Below are 22,675 nucleotides of genomic sequence, written 5' to 3'. Positions count from 1 at the left end.
ACTATTTTGGGAGGACTAAAAGATGCATAACAATGTTATTATGCAAAGTGTCACATAAATAATATACGCTAACGAGGCCTTGCTGTGATCACTCCCCCAAGTATTTCAGGCTTTTTAAGAAACCACCTTGAAGGAATTAAGTTTCCGTTAACATAAAATAAGATGAACACCAGGCTTGAAAATCCTCCTACCTGAAAAAAATCAGCTAGGTCACACAAGCAAACCTTAACTGAGCTTATTTCTTGAATGTAACTGAAATTTAGGTTGTTTCTTGTAAATGCCTCTGATAATCACAAACAAAACTTAAATCGTCTTTCTAAAGTGGTATAAGGTAAATCACTTTTAACCAATCCCCTATCACCTGGAAACCCCGTTGTAATAACCAGTCATGGAAAAGGTTGAAGTACTTCCTCATTTTCACTTTATGAGCAATCCTATAATATGTGCCTCTGAGCTTTCTTTACTGCCTGCGCTGAAATCTCCCTGATATCGAGCTGTACTTTCTCTTGCTGTAAGATAATAAACTTTTAAATTTTTATAACTCAATCTGATTTTATTTTTGACACTTCTTAGTTTGAAACACTGTTTCTATGTGATGGCAGTAACTCAAGTATAACCACACTATCTAAACTAGTGAGCTTAAGCTGCAATTGTATTTGATTTGGATGGCCATAAATATGTTTTCATTTACTTAAAAAAATAACATCTTGTTAAAATAAATTAATATTACATAATTTTTTAATTAGATGAAACAGTGTTTTGCCCACTGCCAGCCAGTTCCCCCTCGACCTGCTGGCAATTCAAACAGAGAGTTCTAGACAGAGCAACAGGAAAACTTCACTCCAATTAAAATGGCAGCTGGAAGCAGGAAAGGAACGTGGTAGGAGTAGCAAATTTACCAGCAAATGTAGCTTCTCAGTGGAAAAAAAGCTTGGGAACTCTAGCTTTAGGGCTAAGTTTAAAGAGGCCAAGTAGCAAAAGTAGCAATCCTTACAGTAATAATCCTTAAAATCATGCAAGTTTTTCAGGATTCACCAAAAAGCACATTTAGACAGAGGCATTAGGGCACTGGGGTTTCAGAGAGAAGTTCAGTAATCAAGAGTTAAACTCTAGCTATAAAGGGAGACAAAAAATGGCTTGTTTTCTTTTCTATAAAACGGGAATAATAAGAGTATCAATGTTCATGAGTTGTTAACAGGATTCCATGAGATAATGTATCCGAGATGCTTAGCAGAGTACAGGTGCTATGGACTGAATGCTTGTGTCCCCCATAAAGTTCGTATGTTGAAGCCCTATCCCCCAATGTGATAGGATTTGGAGGTGGGATTTGGGGGATGTAATTAGGAATACATGAGGTCATAAGGGTGGATTAGTATCCTTATGAGTCCTAAGGGAGCTTGCTTCATCTCTCCACCATGTAAGGAAACAGCAAGAAGACTGCTGTCTGTGAACCAGAAAGTGGGCCATCACTAGACATGACTCTACCAGCACCTTGATCTTGGACCTCCCAGTCTCTAGAACTATGAAAAATAAATGTTTATGTTTAAGCCACCCAATCTATGATACTTAGTTATAGTAACATGACCTAAGACAATAGGACATGAAATTAGCACTCAATAAATTTTACCTAGTGTTATCAGTTAGCTGTAATTATATTACAAACATAGTGGCCTAAAAAGTAACCATTTATTTAGCTTATGATTCTTGGGGTCAGCAATTTTGGATGGACTCCGCTGAGATCAGCTAGGCAGTTCTGGTCTCAGCTGGATTTTCTCATGCACCTGCAGTCATCTGTGGATCAGCTATGCCATGATGCCTGGGACCTTGTCTGTGTCCTTAATTCACCATTGCCAACGTTTGAAAACTCTCAAGTCCAGTTTTGGAAATCTGGGAAAGATCATAATTCACTCTTATAAAGACATGTCTATGTAAAAAATAACTATTTCAATTTGTTACTGATCTTCTTATGCCAGAATCACATAACTTTCTTGAAATTCACCTAGATCACTGGATCTCCAAAAGTAGTCCTGAGACCAAATTCATCAACATTACCCAGGAAGTTGTTAGAAATAACACATTTTGGCCAGGCCCAATGACTCACACCTGTAATCCCAGCACTTTGAGAGGCCAAAGTGGGAGGATTGCTTGAGTCCAGGAGTTGGAGATCAGCCTAGGCAACATGGCAAAAACCTGTCTCAATATTTTTTAAAAAAGAAAAAATAATTATTTTAAAATATTTATATAAAAATGTAAAAAAAGAAATGCAAATGCTCAGGCTCCATCCCAGACCTATTGAATCAAAAGCTCTGTTTTAATAAGAGCCTCGTGTCATTCTAATACACACTAAGTTTTGAGAACCACGAACCTAAACCCAATGAGCAGAAAATCAGGAATGCATGCAAAATGGTAGCAACAGCAGAGATACATTAGAATCAAGTTTTCAATATGGTATGCAAGTATTCTAACTTGCTCACAAACTCCATTATTATCAATTATCTACAATTTTTAGCTCCTCTAGGAAAACCGGTACTCTAGTAGTGGCAGTCATCTAGAAATAGAAAAAAAAAATTAATTCCGTTCAAAACCTCAAAGATGCCCAGTTGGCATGCTGCTGCTGTCCATGCAAAAATAGGCTGGAACTTTCCAGGAAGGATGGCAGAATTTCATTACCATCTTTAGAGTCTAGGTGATGGAAAAATTATGAGATACAGTTATTTCTGTTTGTCTCTAATTGCTTTAATTTCCCTTGCGAAATGAGTGGTTTTTTCCTTCATTTTATAGTATCTGGATAATTTATGCTCCCAAGGCTGTTTTCTTCTTCTCCTTCTTCTCCTTCTCCGTCTCCTTCTTCTTCTCCTTCTCCTTCTTCTTATTCTTCTCTCTTCCTTTTTTTCTTTTGAGACAGAGTCCCACTTTGTCACCCAGGCTGGAGTGCAGTGGCGTGATATCAGCTTACTGCAACCTCTGCCTCCAGGATTCAAATGATTCTCCTGCCTCAGCCTCCCAAGAGCTGGGGCTACAGGTGCGTGTTACCACGCTCAGCTAATTTTTTTGCATTTTTAGTATTGATGGGGTTTCACCATGTTAGCCAGGATGGTCTCGATCTCCTGACCTCGTGATCCACCAGCCTCGGCCTGCTAAAGTGCTGGGATTACAGGCATGAGCCCACCGCACCTGATCGGCTGTTCATTTTTAAAACATCCATGTGTAAATTCTGTTTAATACTAATTAAATTAAGTCAGAAAGTTGCTTCTTTTCAGAAGATGTAAACCTCATGCATATTTTCAGTCATGTAAAATACAATATCTTAACACACAAATATAAGAAAACCCCATAATTAAAAACCACTTTTAGAGCAATAACTTACAACTTAATAGTATATTGTCAAATAAAATACCTTCTTTTAATAAAAGGGCTTTTTTCTTAATCAGACCTTTTAAGGTATATCTTAAACTCCAGAAACCTCTCCCTTATTCTGTCAAGCTATTTAAACCTTGACGCTAATAATAATTATTAAAATGGAAAAATAAGTCAAATGGAAATTGTAGAAATAAAATTTAGGGAGATCGCTGGAAAAAAAAGAAACACTAAATGAATTAAACTGAGTCCCTATATTTGAACTAATATATGAACTAATTATATTTAGAAAGAACGGTCACTTTTGTGTTATCACAGGCACTTTAAACAAGTACTCTTATTTAGTACATATTAAGGTCCCAGTTTTCTCAGAAAACTCATAAATAATTAATTTCCCTATAATTAAACACTTTATTAAGTATAACAAATAAAATATTTCAGCACAAAGAGCATTGACGTTAACTCAGTGAAGATTTTTTGTGAACACAATGCAAGCAAAATCAATAGATTTAAATTTTTTCAGTTGAATTCATATGAATCCTTTTTTCTAAAATATTTACACAATATGGAATTTACATGTATACAGACATACATATATCAAAAACTGATTACACTATTTTTATAATAACTTTGATCCTTACTGGTAAACTTCAGTATAGATATGTATAGATGTTTCCTGAGTTATGCAATTTTATATAATTCCCATATAATTCCATTTGTCTTTTTGCCATGTGTCACTAACCCATTCTTCATCTCTACTCAGAACTGTCACTGACACAATCAAACAGCATAAGGACCAAAAAAAATTTTTTAAGTCATCAGAGCAGTGTTTGATGTGACAATGACAAATCCAAAAGGAGGGACCTTTCAGTTTTTCAGCTAGAACTATGATACCTGAGGGAATACGTCTGGGTAAATAACAAAGGAACCTGATAACAAAAAGTTGAGGGTTCTTCTTTAGGAATCATCTGTGTTCATTTTCAAATGAGTGCAAGCTCAGTAGTAAAAATGTTAAAGGAGCATCAAATTCTCACATGCTATTACATTAGTTCACTACCTCTAAATTTGTATTTAAAAGAAACTCTTTGCATTTCTAGATTAGAATTTGCTCTAGCATTCCTTCTGTGTTATAAACAGAAGGCTGTGCTAAATGAGGGCTCCCCCTCATGGTTACACTAACCCAACCTTATCCGAGAGACAGGTTGAATTACTATACTGGGAAGACTGGCATTCTGGTGCCTCTCCACTGTACTCTTGTTCTTTAGCACTTTAGCAGCCTTGTCTACAGGAAAAGGATAAAGGCCTTTGTCAGTCTGTTTACATATTACCAATTCTATAACCCATAGGGGAAATGGAAAACCTCTTCTAATACATTTTGGGTCGTTTAGTGTGTTAGTATCTGCCAAAAATTAACGTGCAAATAATGTGACCTTATTTGGAAATAGGGTATTTGCAAATACAATGCCAGTAAAGAGTGACATCATACTAGTTCAGGGTGGGCCCTAGATCCAATGACAGTGTCCTGCAAGAGACAGGAAATGGCATACAGAGATGCTGGAGAAAAGAAGGCCATGTGAAGACAGAGGCAGAGACTGGAGTGATGCTGCTACAAGCCAAGGAACACCAGGAGCCATCAGAAGCCGAAAGAGGCAAGGAAAGATTCTCCCCCAAAACCTTCTGAGATGCTGTGGCCCCGATGACACCTTGATTGCAGACGTCTGACCTCCAGAACTGTGAGAGAACAAACTTCTCTTGTTTTCGATTTTTTGTTTTGAGACAGAGTCTCACTCTGTAGCCCAGGATGGAGTGTAGTGGCGTGATCTCGGCTCACTGCAATCTCTGCCTGCCGGGTTCAAGCAATTTTCCTGCCTCAGCCTCTTGAGTAGCTGGAACTACAGGCACGTGCTGCCACACCCAGCTAATTTTTTTTATTTAGTAGAGATGGGGTTTCACCATGTTGTCCAGGATGGTCTCGATCTCTTGAGCTCGTGATCCGCGCATCTTGGCTTCCCAAAGTGCTGGGATTACAGGTGTGAGCCACCGTGCCTGGCCAACTTCTCTTGTTTTAAGTCACCAAGTTTGTGGGAATTTGTTACAGCAGCCCTGGGGAACAATGCATGTTAGGACAGGACATGGAGAAGGGCCAACTTCTGTGGGCCCAAAGAGACATTATTAAGGTCGATATAAAGTCCTGGTCCAGATTAAAGCGAGCCTTAGAATTTAGTCTTAGTGAATTTTAGACAGAATTTCCAATGAGCTGTTCTTATGCATAATTGTATGTGGTATAAAACCTCCTAAAGATGATTTTGCTTCACTGTTGACTTTCAGTTCTGGGTTGTGCTAAACTTGAACCACAGGGTTTTTACCAGGTGTTTTGTACTCTTTTATGTTATGGCGAGTCAGGTATGGCTACAAGAGACACCAGGGAGGCTCAGAAACACAGAAGTTTATTATTCCCACAGGTTCTAGAGATGGGAGGCAGGGCATACCATACAGGGCTAGATGGGAAAGACACCAGGAGGCAGAAAACAGGGGTGAGAGGGGAGGCATCAGGTCAGAGCCTTTATTGGGGTTTCTGAGGGAAATGCAAGGCAGTGTAGGGTGAGCAGCTTAAGATGTGCTGGTTTGAATAATTTTGGAGGGCTCTAAACACTAGCAGTGGTCCTTACTTCCCAGCTACCTGGCCGTAGGATGATGAAGCGGAGGACTATTGCCTCCGGGGTGTGTGGGCTAGTGAGAGGAACTCTAGGTCTGGATTGGTTAGTTTGCATATCAAAGGCATGCTCTAAGCACCCTTTGCTCTCTAAGAACTGACAAGCCCTGGGAAAGACAGTCTCTTACTAGCCTAGAAAGGTTTTTTAAAGGATGTTAAAGATCATAATATACAGAAAAAATGTTTAAATGTACAATATACCAAGTCTTTCTTGAGTTCAACTTTGCCAGCAATTCCCTCCCTACCTCCCACTTCACAAATGTACACAGAAAGTTGCAGCAACAAACAACAGTAAGTAGAAAGTCACCTTTACCATGTAGCAAAAACTGCCCTCTGCGTATGAATGCTTCTCTGAGAAGCTCCTTGAAAGTATGAACATTTTCCCACGTAAAGTTTTCTATTTCAGCTCCTTCCCAAGGTGATCTTAAATGCTTTGCCTTCCCTCCCCACTGCTCCAGACTTTGTTGTCTGTCAGTAATAGTTTACTTTGCAATTTTGCCATTCACTGCATATTTTAGGTTTGAAAAGACATCTTATGTTCTAGGTTTGTCTATGCATGACTATTTTTTTATTATTTTTGAGACTGAGTCTTGCTCTATCACCCAGGCTGGAGTGCAATGGCGCGATCTCAGCTCACTGCAACCTCTGCCTCCCAGGTTCAAGCGATTCTCCTGCCTCAGCCTTCTGAGTAGCTGGTATTACAGGCACCTGCCACCACACCTAGCTAATTTTTAGTAGGACCAACTTTTAAGCAACTTTGCTTAGAAGAAATACACTCCAAGTCACAGGATTTTTCTGTGACTAAATTCTAGCTGTCCTCCAATGCAATGTGAGAAGGACCCTAGTTGACTATGGCAAATCCCATAATGCAGTTCTTCCAAAGCTTGCTTTAAGACTCACCTAGGCCACTTATGAAAAATATAGATTTCTCAGACTCCATGCTGACCAAATAAATGAGAGTCTCCAGTGGAGAAGCCTGTAAATTTGTGTTTTTGATAAATGCCCCAGCTCTCAGTTTTTATTTTAGCATAAGGGAGACAGAGCTTTCTCTAAAGTGTCTTTAAGGACAGAAATCCAATCATTCATTCATTCAATCAACAAGTATTTAGTAAGCCCATGCAGCATGCAAGATCAGATTTTTCTTAATCTATGTTTTTAAACTTTATTTACAGCATGACTATATCATTTTTAGCTGAAAAGCTCTTTTTTAGTAAAAATATTTGTTTTATTGGTGCTGTTTTTACAGCACTACCAATACATACTGGAAACCATATCCCCTAACACAATATTCTCTTCTGTGCGGTGCTTGTTCCACTACCCTAGATTGCCTCGAGATAAATCAGAGAATAAATTTCATCAGGATCATTACTGAAGTATGAAAAACCGTTCTGATCACTGCCCTATACATCCTTAAAATATGAAGGACACGGGATTTAAAATATAGGAACACATATACCAAAAGCTGTTTTCTTTAAAATGCTAACTCCCCAACTTTGCAATTTTGGCAACATTTCTGTATATCTGCCTTCTGCCTTCTGGTGGGAGGAAGTAATGGGTAGAAAGAGGAAAATACTTTGGAAAGGCAGAAAGAAAAGTAAAGGCTGATTACTAAAAGGCTTGTTTGTTTGATGATGTTGCTATTTAATAAACACAATGGTGAGGACAAAGGATTAGGAAATGGCATATAGCCCATGGTTTTAAGCATGGCATTAACTATTAATGGTAAAAAAAAATTCAGCAAATTGAAGTTGTCTATTTGTAAAAGCTCAGTTAAATATAGGATCTGCTAAAGAAGCAGAGTGAAAGAAAATCAGCATCTATGGCAGTCACCCAGCCACGTCTCATGAATTTCATAGCAGCAGTGAAACATTACCCACAAAACAGCCCCGTGTTCTGGGATGCTGTCACTTCACCTAATTTCCATCACTGATGCTGAGGTAGGTGGATGTGGCAGTCACAGGAACATGAACGTGGTGCACAGAGTGAAGTGAGGCCCTGGTAGCCTGCAAGGTCAAAGCCTTCAAACTTTCACAAGCCCACTTCTCACTCACCTTCTGCAGATATGCATGAAAACTGTTTATATGAATACTCAAAGCCTCGACATACTCTGACCTACCTACTTACATGCTTTATTTGTAACATCGATAAACATATAACCACTCATAACACTACTATGTTTTTGGTAAATTGTTTTTAGTAATACCTTGATTTGCAATATTTTCATTGATTTAATAAAGAAAAATAATGTGAATTTGAATTCCAGTTAATAACAACTTCTGGTTGTTATTTAAATAAACTTTTTTATAATTCACACAATTCTGATGTAAGAGCCTCAATAACGGAAGTGAAACAGACAACAGAAAAATAAGCAGCAAATAGTGATAGCTAAATACTTAAAGCTGATGTCCCACAAAAGGTGAAATTCTGTAGATAGAATGTAAACTGATTACATAATTTCTTTGGCCTAGAAAAGAAATACAATAATAATTTATATTTTAATTATTTATTTATAATAAATCTGTTTCTTAGTCAAGTCACCTAACCTTTTTCAGTATCAATTTTTCTATCTGCAGTATCAATTTTTCTATCTGGGTTTCTGCTTATATATATATATCTGTAAGTGGAGATGATGATAATGACCAAATAGAGTTACGAGGATAAAACGGAGTACCTAGCACAACATAATGGGTACCTGCTAAATATGACTTCTTTCAGGGCTAAATGCTAACATTCAACCTCTCTGTTAAAAAGGGTGAATGAAAGTCTCTCAAAGAATTCTCCTTATCTAAAGATATGAAACAAGTTTACAAAAGTAAACTTGCCAAAAGTCAAAAAACTCTGCAAAACTAGGAAAGGAAGACAATCCAATGCCATAAATTTCCAAAATCTCAAAACCTGACAGCCAAGGAAACATATGGTGATTCCGGAGCCCAGTAGAACAGAACGTTTTGTAAGGCTCCTGACCCCATCCCCAGAACCCACGTGACATTTTTTTTTAGGGCAACCACAAAATTAAACTACACTAAATTTATGGGTTCAGAAAAAATGCACTGCTTTTTCACTCTCATGAGATTCCACTTGAGCTCCCCAAATTAACTAAATGTCTAATCATTGTTCCGCTGTACTTTAATCCAGTGATTCAATCAGCCTCCCCATATCTGTCATTGTTAAATGGAAAAAACCAGAAACTACTGTAGGTATATTAGACAGAAATTAGGTAAGCAGAATCTTCTCAGAAGGGCTGGAAGAGTGGGTGTAAACAAAGTCGACAACCGTGCTGTTGGATCCATCATGGCTGCGACTGACAACGGAGACAGCTGCTGCTCCCGCCCCCAACACAGCTGCCTCTCTCGACACCCACAAGGCTGGTAATACCTGAAATCCCCTTCCACAATTGCTCTTATGTCTCTGTTTTAGACAGAGCAGCAAAAAAATGACCTTATACCTCTCTTCTAACCAAGATACATGTGAGTGCATCCAAATCCTGGCTGGCTCTACAGGGGGTGCGAAATGTCGTCTGAAGTTTTTCAGTCTCTGCTGCACAGAAAAACACCAATGAAGTTGGGTTAATCTACAGCATATTCCATAACAGGTTCTTTGCAGTTGTGCAATACAATGGCTGTTCCTCATGATCTGTTCCTTTGGTGACTCAATATTTGTATGCATTTGCTCCTCAATTTCATTTAGCCTAGGCCAGCATTGGGTTCAGATTTCAGTGGACAATCTAGCAAAACTACTGCTTGAGCTAACACATGGAATCCAGAAACTCCAGGAGGTCACTATATTAGTCCGTTCTCACGCTGCTATGAAGAAATACACGAGACTGAGTGATTTATACAGAAAAGAAGTTTAATTGACTCACAATTCCACATGGCTTGGGAGGACTCAGGAAACTTACAATCATGGCCAAAGGCACCTCTTCACAGGGCAGCAGGAGAGAGAATGAGTGCCAAACAAAGGGAGAAGCCCCTTATAAAACCATCAGATCTCATGAAAACTCACTCACTAGCAGGAGAACAGCATGGGGGAACAAGCCCCCATGATTCAATTATCTCCACCTGGTCCCACCCTTAACACGTGGGTATTATTACAATTCAAGGTGAGATTTGAGTGAGGACACACAGCCAAACCATATCAGATACCCAGATCGATTAGCTTTGCCCAACCTAAAGCTATATTTCTACTTCCTGGTCTAATGCTTGTAGAAACCATTCCCATGCAAATTCCTTGGGTTTCTGCTTATATAAAATAGCAAAATCTTTTGGTATGTCAGTCTTCTCTAAGTCCAGTTTGTGTTCTGCAGCATGCTGGGCTCTGGCTCCAGTTATAATAGGTTGAGAAGCAAAGAAGCCTGGTAATGAAAAGGCCTGAGGAGAGTTGGAAACTTATTTACCTCAAGTAAAGTAACTCATGTGTCTTCAAACAAACTACAGCTAACCTCATCAGACAGGAAAGGGGAGCTGCTTTTGCTTGCAAGGGAGGTTTTGTGGGAAGGGAATTTAGAGTGGTCAAATTCAACTGAACACACACAAATGTCCTAGTGCAATTCACAAGGTCTCTCTCGCCAATCAGTATTCTAATGTTCACTTAAAAGATATGACAGACTGGCCGGGCGCGGTGGCTCACGCTTGTAATCCCAGCACTTTGGGAGGCCGAGGCGGGCGAATCACGAGGTCAGGAGATCGAGACCACGGTGAAACCCCGTCTCTACTAAAAATACAAAAAATTAGCCGGGCGTGGTGGCGGGCGCCTGTAGTCCCAGCTACGCGGAGAGGCTGAGGCAGGAGAATGGCGTGAACTCGGGAGGCAGAGCTTGCAGTGAGCTGAGATTGTGCCACTGCACTCCAGCCTGGGCGACAGAGCGAGACTCCGTCCCAAAAAAAAAAAAGATATGACAGACTGAGGACAGTGGCCCACACCTATAATCTCAGCACTTTAGGCCAAGGTGGGAGGATCACTTGAGGCCAGGAGTTTCAGACCAGCCTTAGCAACACAGAGAGACCCCCATCTCTACAAAAATAAAAAATTAGCTGGGCATAGTTGTATGCATCTATAGTCCCAGCTACTCAGGAGGCTGAGGTGGGAGGATCCCTTGAGCCCAGGAGTTTGGGGCTGCAGTGAGCTATGATCGCACCACTGCACTCTAACCTAGGCAACAGAGTGAGACCCTGTCTCAAAAAAAAATTTTTAATGATATGACAAAATGTGAATTCAACTTATACTGTAACTTAACAACCCATAGGATCAGATTCTATATAATGTAGGGATACATCAGTCCTGAGGTAAGGCCACAAGAGATAAAAGATTATCTGAGGGTAGTCCTATCACCCAGGCTGGAGTGCAGTGTGCAATCTCGGCTCACTGCAACCTCTGCCACCCCAGTTCAAGCAATTCTCACGCCTCAGCCTCCCGAGTAGCTGGGACTACAGGCATATATCACCATGGCTGGCTAATTTTTGTATTTCTAATGGGGGTTTCTCCACCTTGGCCAGGCTGGTCTCAAAATCCTGACCTCAAGTTATCTGCCCGCTTCGGCCTCCCAAAGTGCTGGGATTCCAAGCATGAGCCACCGTGCCCAGCTGTTTCCTTTCTTTAATCTCTCCAGAGCTATTTCTTTGGCAATCCCACTTCACAACCCTTGAAATTTCTCATTTTCATTCTAATGATTTATCATAGCAAGAACTTTGCCAGAGTCTAGCCATCTAACAGACACATCATTCCAGGAAGCCATAGCAATAATTTAAGTGACTTCTTTTTGTCACTGTGTACCATTAATTATGAGAGTCCCATGTTCTAATAATAACATGATTGCCATTATCTAAGAAGAATCGGAATAGATAACCCATCCGATGTTTCCATCCTTGAGATGTCTGAGAGTCTGTTATCTGTAACCCCTTCTGGAAGGAGGAAACAGAAACCACTCTAGATATTTTTGGGAAAGAGAAGCTTAAGAAAAAAATACATTTTATACAGGAAAAATGTGTTTGTAGAATCATTTTAAGAGCTGCAGAAGAAGGAGTCAGAGGTAGGGAATACACCACTGTAGTTGCAAGCCCAAGATCAAGAAGCATCTGCTTCTGCCACAGCTGCTACTGCTAGTCATCTCTACATCCATGAAACTGGGCCCCTGAGGCTGGCTGCAGTAACTGCCCCAACTACCACTAGATATCCATGAGACTGATATGTATAAACCTCAGGTCTCACAAGAGTGCATCCAATTGGTAGAAGCTTATCTATAACAAGAATCCTGGCTGCTTGGGGTCTGGAAAACATATATTTAAGTTACCAACTTCTAAAGAATACGAAAGCATTCTAAAATGGGGGTCGAATAAAAGAGGAGCAAACATTCACAAAAGCCACCACAGTCTCAGGAAGTTTTAGTCTGTATTTGGCTATATATGCTGAATCTTTCAAATCTCCTTCTCCTCCTCCTGTTTCTCTGCCTAACATATCAACTGATGCATGTGTTAAGGGTTGGGCAGGCACCTTGAACTTGTTCCTAGGTGTTCAGGGGCTGGTATTTGCTGGTTTCTGGAGTGTTGTCCCTTGTCCACGAAGTTACTGGTGGCCTGCTAAAGTCCCATGCAGAAGTCTGCAGTGGCTCACACCTAATAATCCCAGCACTCGAGGCCAAAGCAGGGGGGATCACGTCACCCCAGAAGTTCAAGACCAGCCTGGGCAACATAGCAAAACCCCATCTCTACAAAAAAAAAGAAAAATTAGGCGTGGTGGTGCACACCTATAATCCCAGCTACTCAGGAGCCTAACGGAGGAGGATCACTTGAGCCCAAGAGGGAGAGGTTGCAGTGAGCTGAGATTGCACCACTGCACTCCAGCATCAGTGACAGAGCAAGATGCTGTCTCAAAAAAAAATTTTAATTTTAAAATTTTTAAAAGAAATCAATGCTAGACTTAATACTAACTTACAGAAATAGGACAAACTTTTATAACTTCACTCTCTGTTCATATGTTTGGGCATCCTTAGGGAGTCCTGGCAGCATTCAGAAAAAAATTTAGAAGGTCTGGAGAAGATCACATACAAAACCCTACCAAGAGAATGAAGGCTTGTACCATGTGCAGAGATCCCCAGAGAAACTGCTTCTTCATCCCTGGTCACTAGTCCACTCTGTCACATGCTTGACTGCACTGTCTCTTATGTTTAAAAGTAACTAAAAGATTATTAGGAATTCTGTGAGAAAAATTGTCTTCCTTTTATCCCACAAATAAAATCTTCTATTTTTTTAAAAGTGACATAGGGGTTTAAAATATAAATAAGAAAATATAGAAATATATATATATAAGCACTCAGAGAATAATCACTTTAGATACCATGGTGCCTTTCAAAAAAGAAAAAGAGAAAAGAAATGAGATCATGCCAGTCATGTTTTCTTTCTTTCTTAAAAGTTAATCAGAAAGGCACGGTGGCTCACGCCTGTAATCCCAGCACTCTCGGGGGCCGAGGCTGGCGGATCACCTGAGGTCAGGAGTTCCAGACTAGCCTGGCCAACATGGTGAAACCCCGTCTCTACTAGAAATAGGAAAATTTGCTAGGCGTGGTGGCGGGTGCCTGGAATCCTAGCTACTCTGGAGGCTGAGGCAGGAGAATCACTTGAACCTGGGACACAGAGGTTGCAGTGAGCCAAGGTAATGCCATTGCCCTCCAGCCTGGGCTACAAGAGCAAAACTCCGTCTCAAAAATAAATAAATAAAATAACACAAAAAAGTTAATCATCATGGCTGTCTAGCCATGTTTATACATCTCCAACATCAGTTTTAGAGATTGAAGAAGATGTAGGGAAACATAATTACTGTAAAATGCTAAGAACAGTGTGCCGTATTTGGATATGTCTGAAATACTGCTTCTTAAAATGTGGTCAAAATATTACTTACTTCAGGAACACCTATAGTACTTGTTAAAAACAGAGAATAGTCAGGGCGTGGTGGCGCACGCCTGTAATCCCAACACTTTGGGGGGCCGAGGTGGGTGGATTTGAGGCCAGGAGTTAGAGACCAGCCTGGCCAACATGGTGAAACCCCATCTCTACTAAAAAAAAAAAAAAAAAAAAATTAACCAGATGTGGTGTTAGGTTCCTGTAGTCCCAGCTACTCAGGAGGCTGAGGCAGGAGAATCACTTGAACAAGGGAGGTGGAGGTTGCAGTGAGCTGAGATCGTGCCACAGCACTCCACCTGGGTGACCAAGCAAGACTCTGTCTCAAAAAAAAAAAAAAAAAAAAAAAAATGGAGAATAGCTTTGTCATAATTTACTCCCCCAAAATGTTTTTAATCGAAATAATTAAATTAAATTTAAAATGGTGACTAGGGAGCCCATCTCAGACTATAAAATGAGAATCTCCAGGTGGGGGTCCATAAATTCACATTTATAGCAAGTTTCCAGATAATGTTTATCTCGCTACTTCTGGAGAACCACTGGACTCTTTTAAAGAGAGGACCTATTTCCCCACAATATACCAGAATATTTCTGTTTCTTGAACTTTTCTGTTCTCTGATTTTTGTTTTAGGAGACAACAATGGATGGTCTCTGCAATTTGACAAATATTTTGCCAGTTACTACAAAATGACTTCCCAATATCCTTTTGAGACAAAAACACCTGAATGTTGTAAGTAATTGAGGCAGTTATTTTCTTTTCCAGTTCATAAGACACTGTTGCTTAAAAGTTTGATTCAACATTAAAAAAAAGATTGCATCTCAATCTGGAAATCAGTTTTAATTAAAGAAACTTAAAAATTTGTAAGAGGTCAATTATAGTTTTCTAATTGCAAACTCTATTAAATATACAACTTTAGGAAAATTTATTTCAAAAAGACTCAGGGATCTTAAGTGTAGAAGTAACAAATGATGTCAGATCATTTGTTATGAACAAAATCAGTGTCAGTCAAGGATGTTATTTTATATGAGTTCTCTTTTCACAGTCACTGTAAAATGTGATGTAAAGAAAACAGAGAAAGTAGAGAGGGCAGAAAAACTGTTTGGATTTTAATGTTTGCCAGAAAAAATTCTTCTGAGCTGCAAAACCCTTATTCATTATAACCCACTATGTTCAGTCATACACTGAAAACTTACAAAAACACTGGAGGGGTATGGAAGGTATAAACCTGAGGATTAACTACAATATTTTAGATCAGACAGATATATGAAAATAACTCCTCAAATAAATTTTGTCTGTTCTAATAAATTATGCAAATGTAAATCGGTACCTTGGAGGTGTCATTTTGACCCTAGCTTTTCAAAACCTTGGTTTAAAAGCAAGGCACATTTGCTATTCCTCTGACATTCCAGACATGGTTCTATATCAGAGCCTCTATACAGACTGTTCTTTCAGAAACTTTCTCCCATGTATCTGCTTAGTCAGTGACCCTCACCTTATTCAGGGCCCTGTTCAAATCAAAGAAAGCTGCAGTGATAACACTGTATAAAACAGCCGCGTCCTCAACCCTACCCTCATTACTCTGTCAGCTTACTCTGTGTTATTTTCCGGGGTGGCACTGTCATAATTGCTGGTGGTAGTGGTGCTGCTTGTGGTGGTGTATGAACTATCTCATCAGATCCTAAGTACTATGACAATGACTATGACTGTGACAATAGGTACTTTGTTTGACTTTTTTTTTTTTTTGCTGCTCTTCTAGTGCCTAAAATAGTGCTTTGCACATAGTGAGCACTCAATACATTATTGTTGAAGTCTATATAGGAGGCTATAGATAGGATGTTTTGTTTTATTTTTTATCTGTGTATCTGCCTAGAAACATACATATTTCATGGATTGATTATGGTTACAGTAAAACCCAGTTGAATTTTTTAAGCCCGGTTGAATTAGTATACTTTTAAACATGTATTTTTTATAATAATTTTTCTTATAGCTAAAACTTTTAGTTTTTTAGCTAACAATAAAAACATTAACAGAATTCTTTGCTGGGTTTTAAATTCATGGTTTATTTTTATCCTTTTTGATTCTGAAGCATGCCAAATTAACAATATGTCTGAATAATTGAGGTTTTATTTATGTAAATGTTATATAATAATAACTACATTTTAATAACAGATGCTTAGGTAGTTATTTTATAACATTATTTTTCTAAAGTTGCATTATCCTAAGTTAGGTCTTTAGTCGTAGATATAAACACAATGTATTATGTAGGCAATGATTTAACTATTGTAGATTTCAATAATTTAAAAGAGTAAAATTTTACACTGTGAGTTCTAGAAAATACATGTTAATACATAGAGCCACAGTTTATCTTTTGCTAGTCCTAGTAAATGCTAATTATTCAATTCTCTTACTCATCATCACGTTTTCTATTCTCTCCGTTTTGTACAACTTACATCACTCCCACCTTCCCAGAGCATTATCTGGGCAGCTTTGAATGGAAAACAGTCATGAATGAGCAATCACTGGCTACTCACTACAAAATGGTGGAGAGGTGACTAAGGGTTTATTTTAGACAAGTTTTATATCATATATTTAGTTTCTTCATATCACCTGGCAATGCCAGCTCCTCCTCTGTTCTTTTTTTTTCGTATATATAGTGCCTTCCCGGTCATATCCTTTTCATAAAACCGTTTAAGATGAATAGGTAATTGCCACGTATCAAATACGAGTGTTATGAATGAGTAGATCAACAAAATATGAAATATTAAAATGTGAGGATTGCCTATCTGTTGCAAACATAAAGTTTTTTCTCTTGCAAAAATTGTTTTTAAAAAAGCAAGGCATAGAGGAAGAAATCCTTTGCTATATTTTTTTCTTTATGTTCTACCATAAATTGTAAAGTCTAGCTTTTTAAATTTTTAATATTTTTTTATCTTCACTACTCAAATAAGGTTAATCAAATACTACTAACAATCCCCAGTTTAAGGGGATAGACATCACTCTTGTGAGATTCACAGGGTACTCAGCAATCTGTCTCAGCATCATGCCATTATTTAGAGGGAGACCAAATAATTTGCCCATTAAAAAGCTAAAAATTGGCTGGGCACAGTGGCTCACACTTATAATCCCAGCACTTTGGGAGGCTGAGGTAGGAAGATCTCACTTGAGACCAGGAGTTCAAGACCAGCCTGGGCAACATAGTGAGACCCCAATCTCTCCAAAAAATAAAAAATAAATAAAACTTAGCTGTGCTACTCAGGTGCCCAGGAGATTGAAGCTGCAGTGAGCTGTGATTGAGCCACTGTGCTCCAGCCTAGGTAACAGAACAAAACCCTCTCTCAGAGGGGGAAAAAAACAGCTTAAAGTTTTTGGGAAAGGAAAAAGTTAATAGATATAATTTAACTGATAATATAATGTTTAAAATAATGAATTAAGCCATGTTGTCTCAAAACAGTTTTTTTTCTTTTATCATATATTGTTTTCTTTTTATTTCTTAATTTTTTTTTTTTTTTTTTTTTGAGATTGAGTTTCACTCTTGTTGCCCAAACTGGAGTGCAATGGCGCAATCTTGGCTCCCTGCAACCTCTGCCTCCCAGGTTCAAGTGATTCTTCTGCCTCAGCCTCCCGAGTAGGGATTACGGACATGTGCCACCACGCCTGGCTAATTATGTATTTTTAGTAGAAACGAGATTTCTCCACGTTGGTCGGGCTGGTCTTGAACTGCCAACCTCAGGTGATCCACCCGCCTCAGCTCCCGAAATGCTGGGATTACAGGCATGAGCCACCGCTCCCGGTCTATTTCTTAAATTTTAATTGAATCTTTTAATACCTCACCTTATGCCCAAAAGGATTTTCAGCAACTTGCAATTAAAATACAGCTACTAAAAGCCTTAAACCATTAACATGATATAAAAGACAAAAGTTCAGTGGTGAGTGGAAAGCGAATGACAAAGAAAAATTAAGAAAATCCTTCCTGAGAAAAGTTCAGTGACTTCATCCACAGCCTAGTTATGAATTTCATAGCCGTTAAGTCCAAGAGAGAAAATAATGGGTTACATAACTTTCATAGTTTGTAAAGCAAAACAAACAAATGGGGAAAAACCAGATAAGTCAGCAAGAGAAATATATTTTTGCCTGATCCTGCACCCTGGAAGACATTTGTCACAAGTATAATTACATAAAAGGAATGAGGCTATGTAATAAATGCTGTATAAAAAAAGAAGTAATTTTTTCATCAGTACTTAACAAAAACAAATATATCATTGAGAGTTATTTAAAGACAATTTGTGGGGGGGAGTGCAGCTAATAACTAAATATATTTTTCAAATTTGAAAACAGTGTAAAAATAGAATGGCAAGTGTAGTGTAAAACTTGGTGTTAAAATTTAAGTTAAGGTTCCTAGTGTCCCACCTTATTTAAAGCAGATTATTATAGGGATTTATTGGAAATTAAACTGAGCAAAGCTTATAATCATTTTTGACCAGAATAATGTGAGGAATTCACATTAGTAAAGTCGTCTCTCAAGGGCAATATCATGGAAAATATAATATCTATGATGAGCCAATAAATTAACAAAATTTAAGTTTAAAGGATTTGAAAAGTACAGAGATTTGGAAAGAATTACTTACTCAACCATAATTTGACCATTCAGAAGCTACCAGCATTAACTTGGTACTGCATTACTCATCTTTTTTTATTTTGACATAGTTGAAATTTCCTATACAAACCATTTTTATCAAATTTTCAATTAGCATTTTGGCATAATCAGGTATCCATATTACTACAACATCTTTTAAAATATTCCATGTAATAGTATATTTTGTAAGTGACATAATTTCCTTAATCATTCCTTGGCTGTTGGATATTAATGTGTTTTTTTTTTCATTTTTCCCTATTGCAGATAACCCTGTAATCAACATATATGAATTATCTTAATTTAGTCTCTATATATGAAAAAAACGCACTGGGATTAACGCTAATTTCACTGCCCTCCATTTCTGCCCTTCCTACTTCATTCTCAGGACCTTCATCTTCCTTCCCAACCTTTTCCATCCCATCCCCACAGCATACACATAGACTCACATACGAGATATGATTTTAACTTAAAGAGACAGCATCAGTTTTCAGACATCCGCAACCAAAGTGGGTACTTGCAACTATAAAACTGTTTTAAAGTTCTTGGCAGATACTCTGTTTATATGAAACACTAAATCTAGGCTATGGTCCTGATCTCTTGTAACCCTGTGAAGAAGTCTCTGGAGATATTTGGGAGGAGAGGAAGAACACATGTCACCCCATATCTGAGCCAAAAGCTCCTCATGAACAGTCATTCACAGAGGTCTCTGGTTAGCCACTGAGACACTTGCCTGCTCTCTGCAAGTTTCACCATAAAGGTCAGAAACTGGAAGCCTACAAGCAGAAAACTCTCATAGATGGTTTTGTTTGTCCAATAATATTTTTAATGTTTTCAGTTAGCTAATATCAGTTTTTAAATAGATAGTTATATATAAAACATTGTATTTCTGGCTTCTTTGAGGAAGTTGGTAGATGTAGCTACAGAGGTTCCTATTCTAATATGGCAACAGATGGGAGAAGCTGTTGCACTTGGACATCTGGACGCAGTCTGCAGTGACATTGCCTGACCGCTGGAGACACTGGAGTCTGTAACCCCTGCTGTATAGGTTAGGGCTCCAGAAGTCAATACGGGGGGAAAACATTTCTCATTGCTCTCAGGAATTGGCCATTCCCCATCAGAGCAGGAATCAAACTATATTTATTATCCTAAATAATAATCTCATTCTGTTTAGCTATATGAATACATCATTGCAAATCTCCAGGAGACTTTAGATGTATTGACTCACATCCTAACACTATCGCTACAGCTCCACAAGATGGCCAAGGTCATACACCTCATTCTCCCTCTCTTTCCAACACCCAACACCAGTGAAAATAGAATCCTATGCAGAAAAAACGTTCACTCCCATAAATAAACTTTTATTCATCCTTTACCCCTATGTAAGCCAAAAGATTTTTTTAAAAATTATTTGGAGAACTCCTGATTTAAAAAAAAAAAAACTATAGACACTATCATTTGCCTTTAGTTCTCCTCGTTCTTGCTAGTGAAAAGTGATTTATTCCTCCTTTAAAGGTTTTGATTATGCTAAATACTTTATTTTTAAGTGGCAGTTGTAATATGAACATTAAGCCTCATCACACATTATCATGTCAATCCTTAGCAGACTGTTCTCCATTCATTGCAAAATGAATGAAATAAGAGCAGATTATTTCATTCATTTTGCAATGAATGGAGAACAGTCTGCTATTTTTTAAAAAATGCATGAGCTGGTAAATGTGTGTTTCCAAATGTTAATGCTCTACCATCATTTTAAGATTAAATTAAAAGCAAACTTTGGAACCTTAATTTAAAGCATTGCCTAAATTGCCTACGTAACACATGATATGCTTTTGTACTAAATGATTTTCTCATAGCTTTTCATTTCTTTCTTTTCATTACTCTCCTCTTCCTGGTCCCTCACTGTCATTATGCCTTACCACTTCCCCTTGATTCAGTGGTCGGTTCTGTGCCAGTGCAATGTCTTTGCCGAGGTCTGGAGCTTGACTGTGATGAAACCAATTTACGAGCTGTTCCATCAGTTTCTTCAAATGTGACTGCAATGTAAGTAGAAAAGAATGACTTCATCCTGACAGCCGGGTGGCACCTGTAAAATTGTATTATAATTAAGACCATGTCATTATTAATAATATATTTTTATTCAAAGATGATGTCATTTTTCCTGGGTCAGGTATAATAATTACTGATATTTATTTTGCATTTATTAAATGCTAGACCCCACCTTAAATCATTCTTTATATTAACTAACCCCTCATAATAATCCTGTGAGGTATGGAGTATCACCATATTTTATCTAAACCAAAAAAAGTCATCAATTGCATGTGCTACTAAAGAAAAAATGGCTTCTAATTAAACTATTACATAGAGCTTTCCTATTACATAGAATTTGCGCTTGACATTTATTGAAAGAACTCTTTTAGAATTTATTGGACCCAAATTTTAATATAATCTGATGTGTAAGTTAGAAAATAAGGTAAATTGGATAAGATATTCCCCCCAAAATATCATATTTAAAATCTGTTCTGAATCACATTTTGAGTCATAGATGTTAATGTTGTTGTTTTCTTAAGGAATTCAAACTTATGTATGTAAAAAAAAATTATCACCATAAGTGGTTTGTTGATTTCTAGTACCTGTAGTGTTAGTTTCTAGTACTAATTTGAATTCAACAAACTTCAGCAACACAAACATATACATTTGGCTGAAACTTTTTTAAGATAAACTAGTGGAGGATAGCTATTTTAATCCAATATTTTTGCTGAGTTTATTTTTTCATCTAGATACCTTAGTGCCTTGTGGCTCTCACTTTTGGGTATATGAGGACAAAATAAGAGTAAGTCTTGAGTTTATGAATATTGACAAGTGTTACCGTTTTCAAACCAGGCCACATAATACAGCAATTGAAATACTTGATATATGAGGTAAGAGCTACAACTCCGAGTTCCTGTGCATAGTGTTTCCATTGAATTCACAGATCTGAGTTTACCCAATTTGTGATGGCCAAGGAATATGAACTGAGAATATCAGCAGAGTTTTCCAAAAGAGGGAACATTTCTGCTTGAACTAAGGAAAAGAAGAGCTCTTCAGCATTCTTTCTTCTTCTTGCCTCACTGTGGCTCTTTCTCAAAGCAATTAGTCCTGCAAGAAAAAAGTAATAATCCCCCAAAAGAACCTGAGGTCTTATGGAGAACTTCTCTGATTTAAATTCTAACTGGAAATTCTGGGTATAAGAATTTATGAATAGTCTGGGCAACACAGAGAGAGCCCATCACTACAAAATAAAAATAAAAATTAGCCAGGTATGATGGCCCACACCTGTAGTCTCAGCTACTTGGAGGCTGAGGCAAGAGGATCACTTGAGCCTGGGAGGTCAAGGCTGCAGTGAGCTGTGATCAAGCCACTGTACTCCAGCCTGGATGACAGAGTAAGACCCTGTCTCAAACAAAAAAAAAGAATCTATGATGATTTCATTCTGTTTTCAGAGAAAAAAATCATAATCCTTCTCCACTGCTTGTATCAAATTACTAGAAAATCCAAATCAAAGGATATTCTGATGCAGCCAATTTCATTTTTCATTTTCCCAGAGTAAGATTTGAATCCATTCTTTAACAATTCAACCAACATTTGTGAAATAAAGAACAGAGAGAGAAAGCTGGGGGAATGGAGGGGAATAAGGCAATGGCTAACTAGAGAGGGCATGCCCCACACAAAGGTTGAATCATTGAATTAATTCCCATTCAATTTTAAAAATTGTCGTGATCTAATATACACATACATACATAAAGACATGTGGGCAGAAAACTGTGACCTACCAGTTTTCAACCCCTGGTATAAACAAAAAAACTGGGACCAGGTCCTTGTAAATGATTGTCTGCAAGAAAGCAAGAAAGAAGGAGTCAAAGATGACTCCAAGGTTTCCGTTCTAAGCAACAGTGTGATCGGAGAATGAAGAGACTTGGTGGCAGTAACTGAGGAAGATGGGGACTCCAAAGTTAGATGTTTTTTCCATTGTGAGATTAACAGGTCACTCAGTGGAAATCTCCAACAGGCATTTGGAGATATAGGAATAAAGCTCAGGAGTTTAT

General features: G+C 38.1%; 1 protein-coding gene across 1 annotated transcript in view; it reads left to right on the top strand.

Moving 5' to 3' along the window:
- LOC116463480 (relaxin receptor 1-like) overlaps nucleotides 1-22,675 on the top strand; it is a 77,874-nt gene that overhangs the window by 3,921 nt on the left and 51,278 nt on the right. Inside the window, exons 3-4 of the mRNA XM_058434657.1 lie at nucleotides 14,591-14,689; nucleotides 20,528-20,633. Coding sequence (XP_058290640.1) covers nucleotides 14,591-14,689; nucleotides 20,528-20,633 — 205 coding nt within the window. The remainder of the gene's footprint in view (nucleotides 1-14,590; nucleotides 14,690-20,527; nucleotides 20,634-22,675) is intronic.

Source organism: Hylobates moloch, unplaced genomic scaffold (genome assembly GCF_009828535.3).
Source record: "Hylobates moloch isolate HMO894 unplaced genomic scaffold, HMol_V3 SCAFFOLD_38, whole genome shotgun sequence".
Taxonomy (NCBI): Eukaryota; Metazoa; Chordata; class Mammalia; order Primates; family Hylobatidae; genus Hylobates; species Hylobates moloch.
Note: the sequence above shows the minus strand (reverse complement) of the source record. Positions and strands in the feature narration are given on the sequence as shown.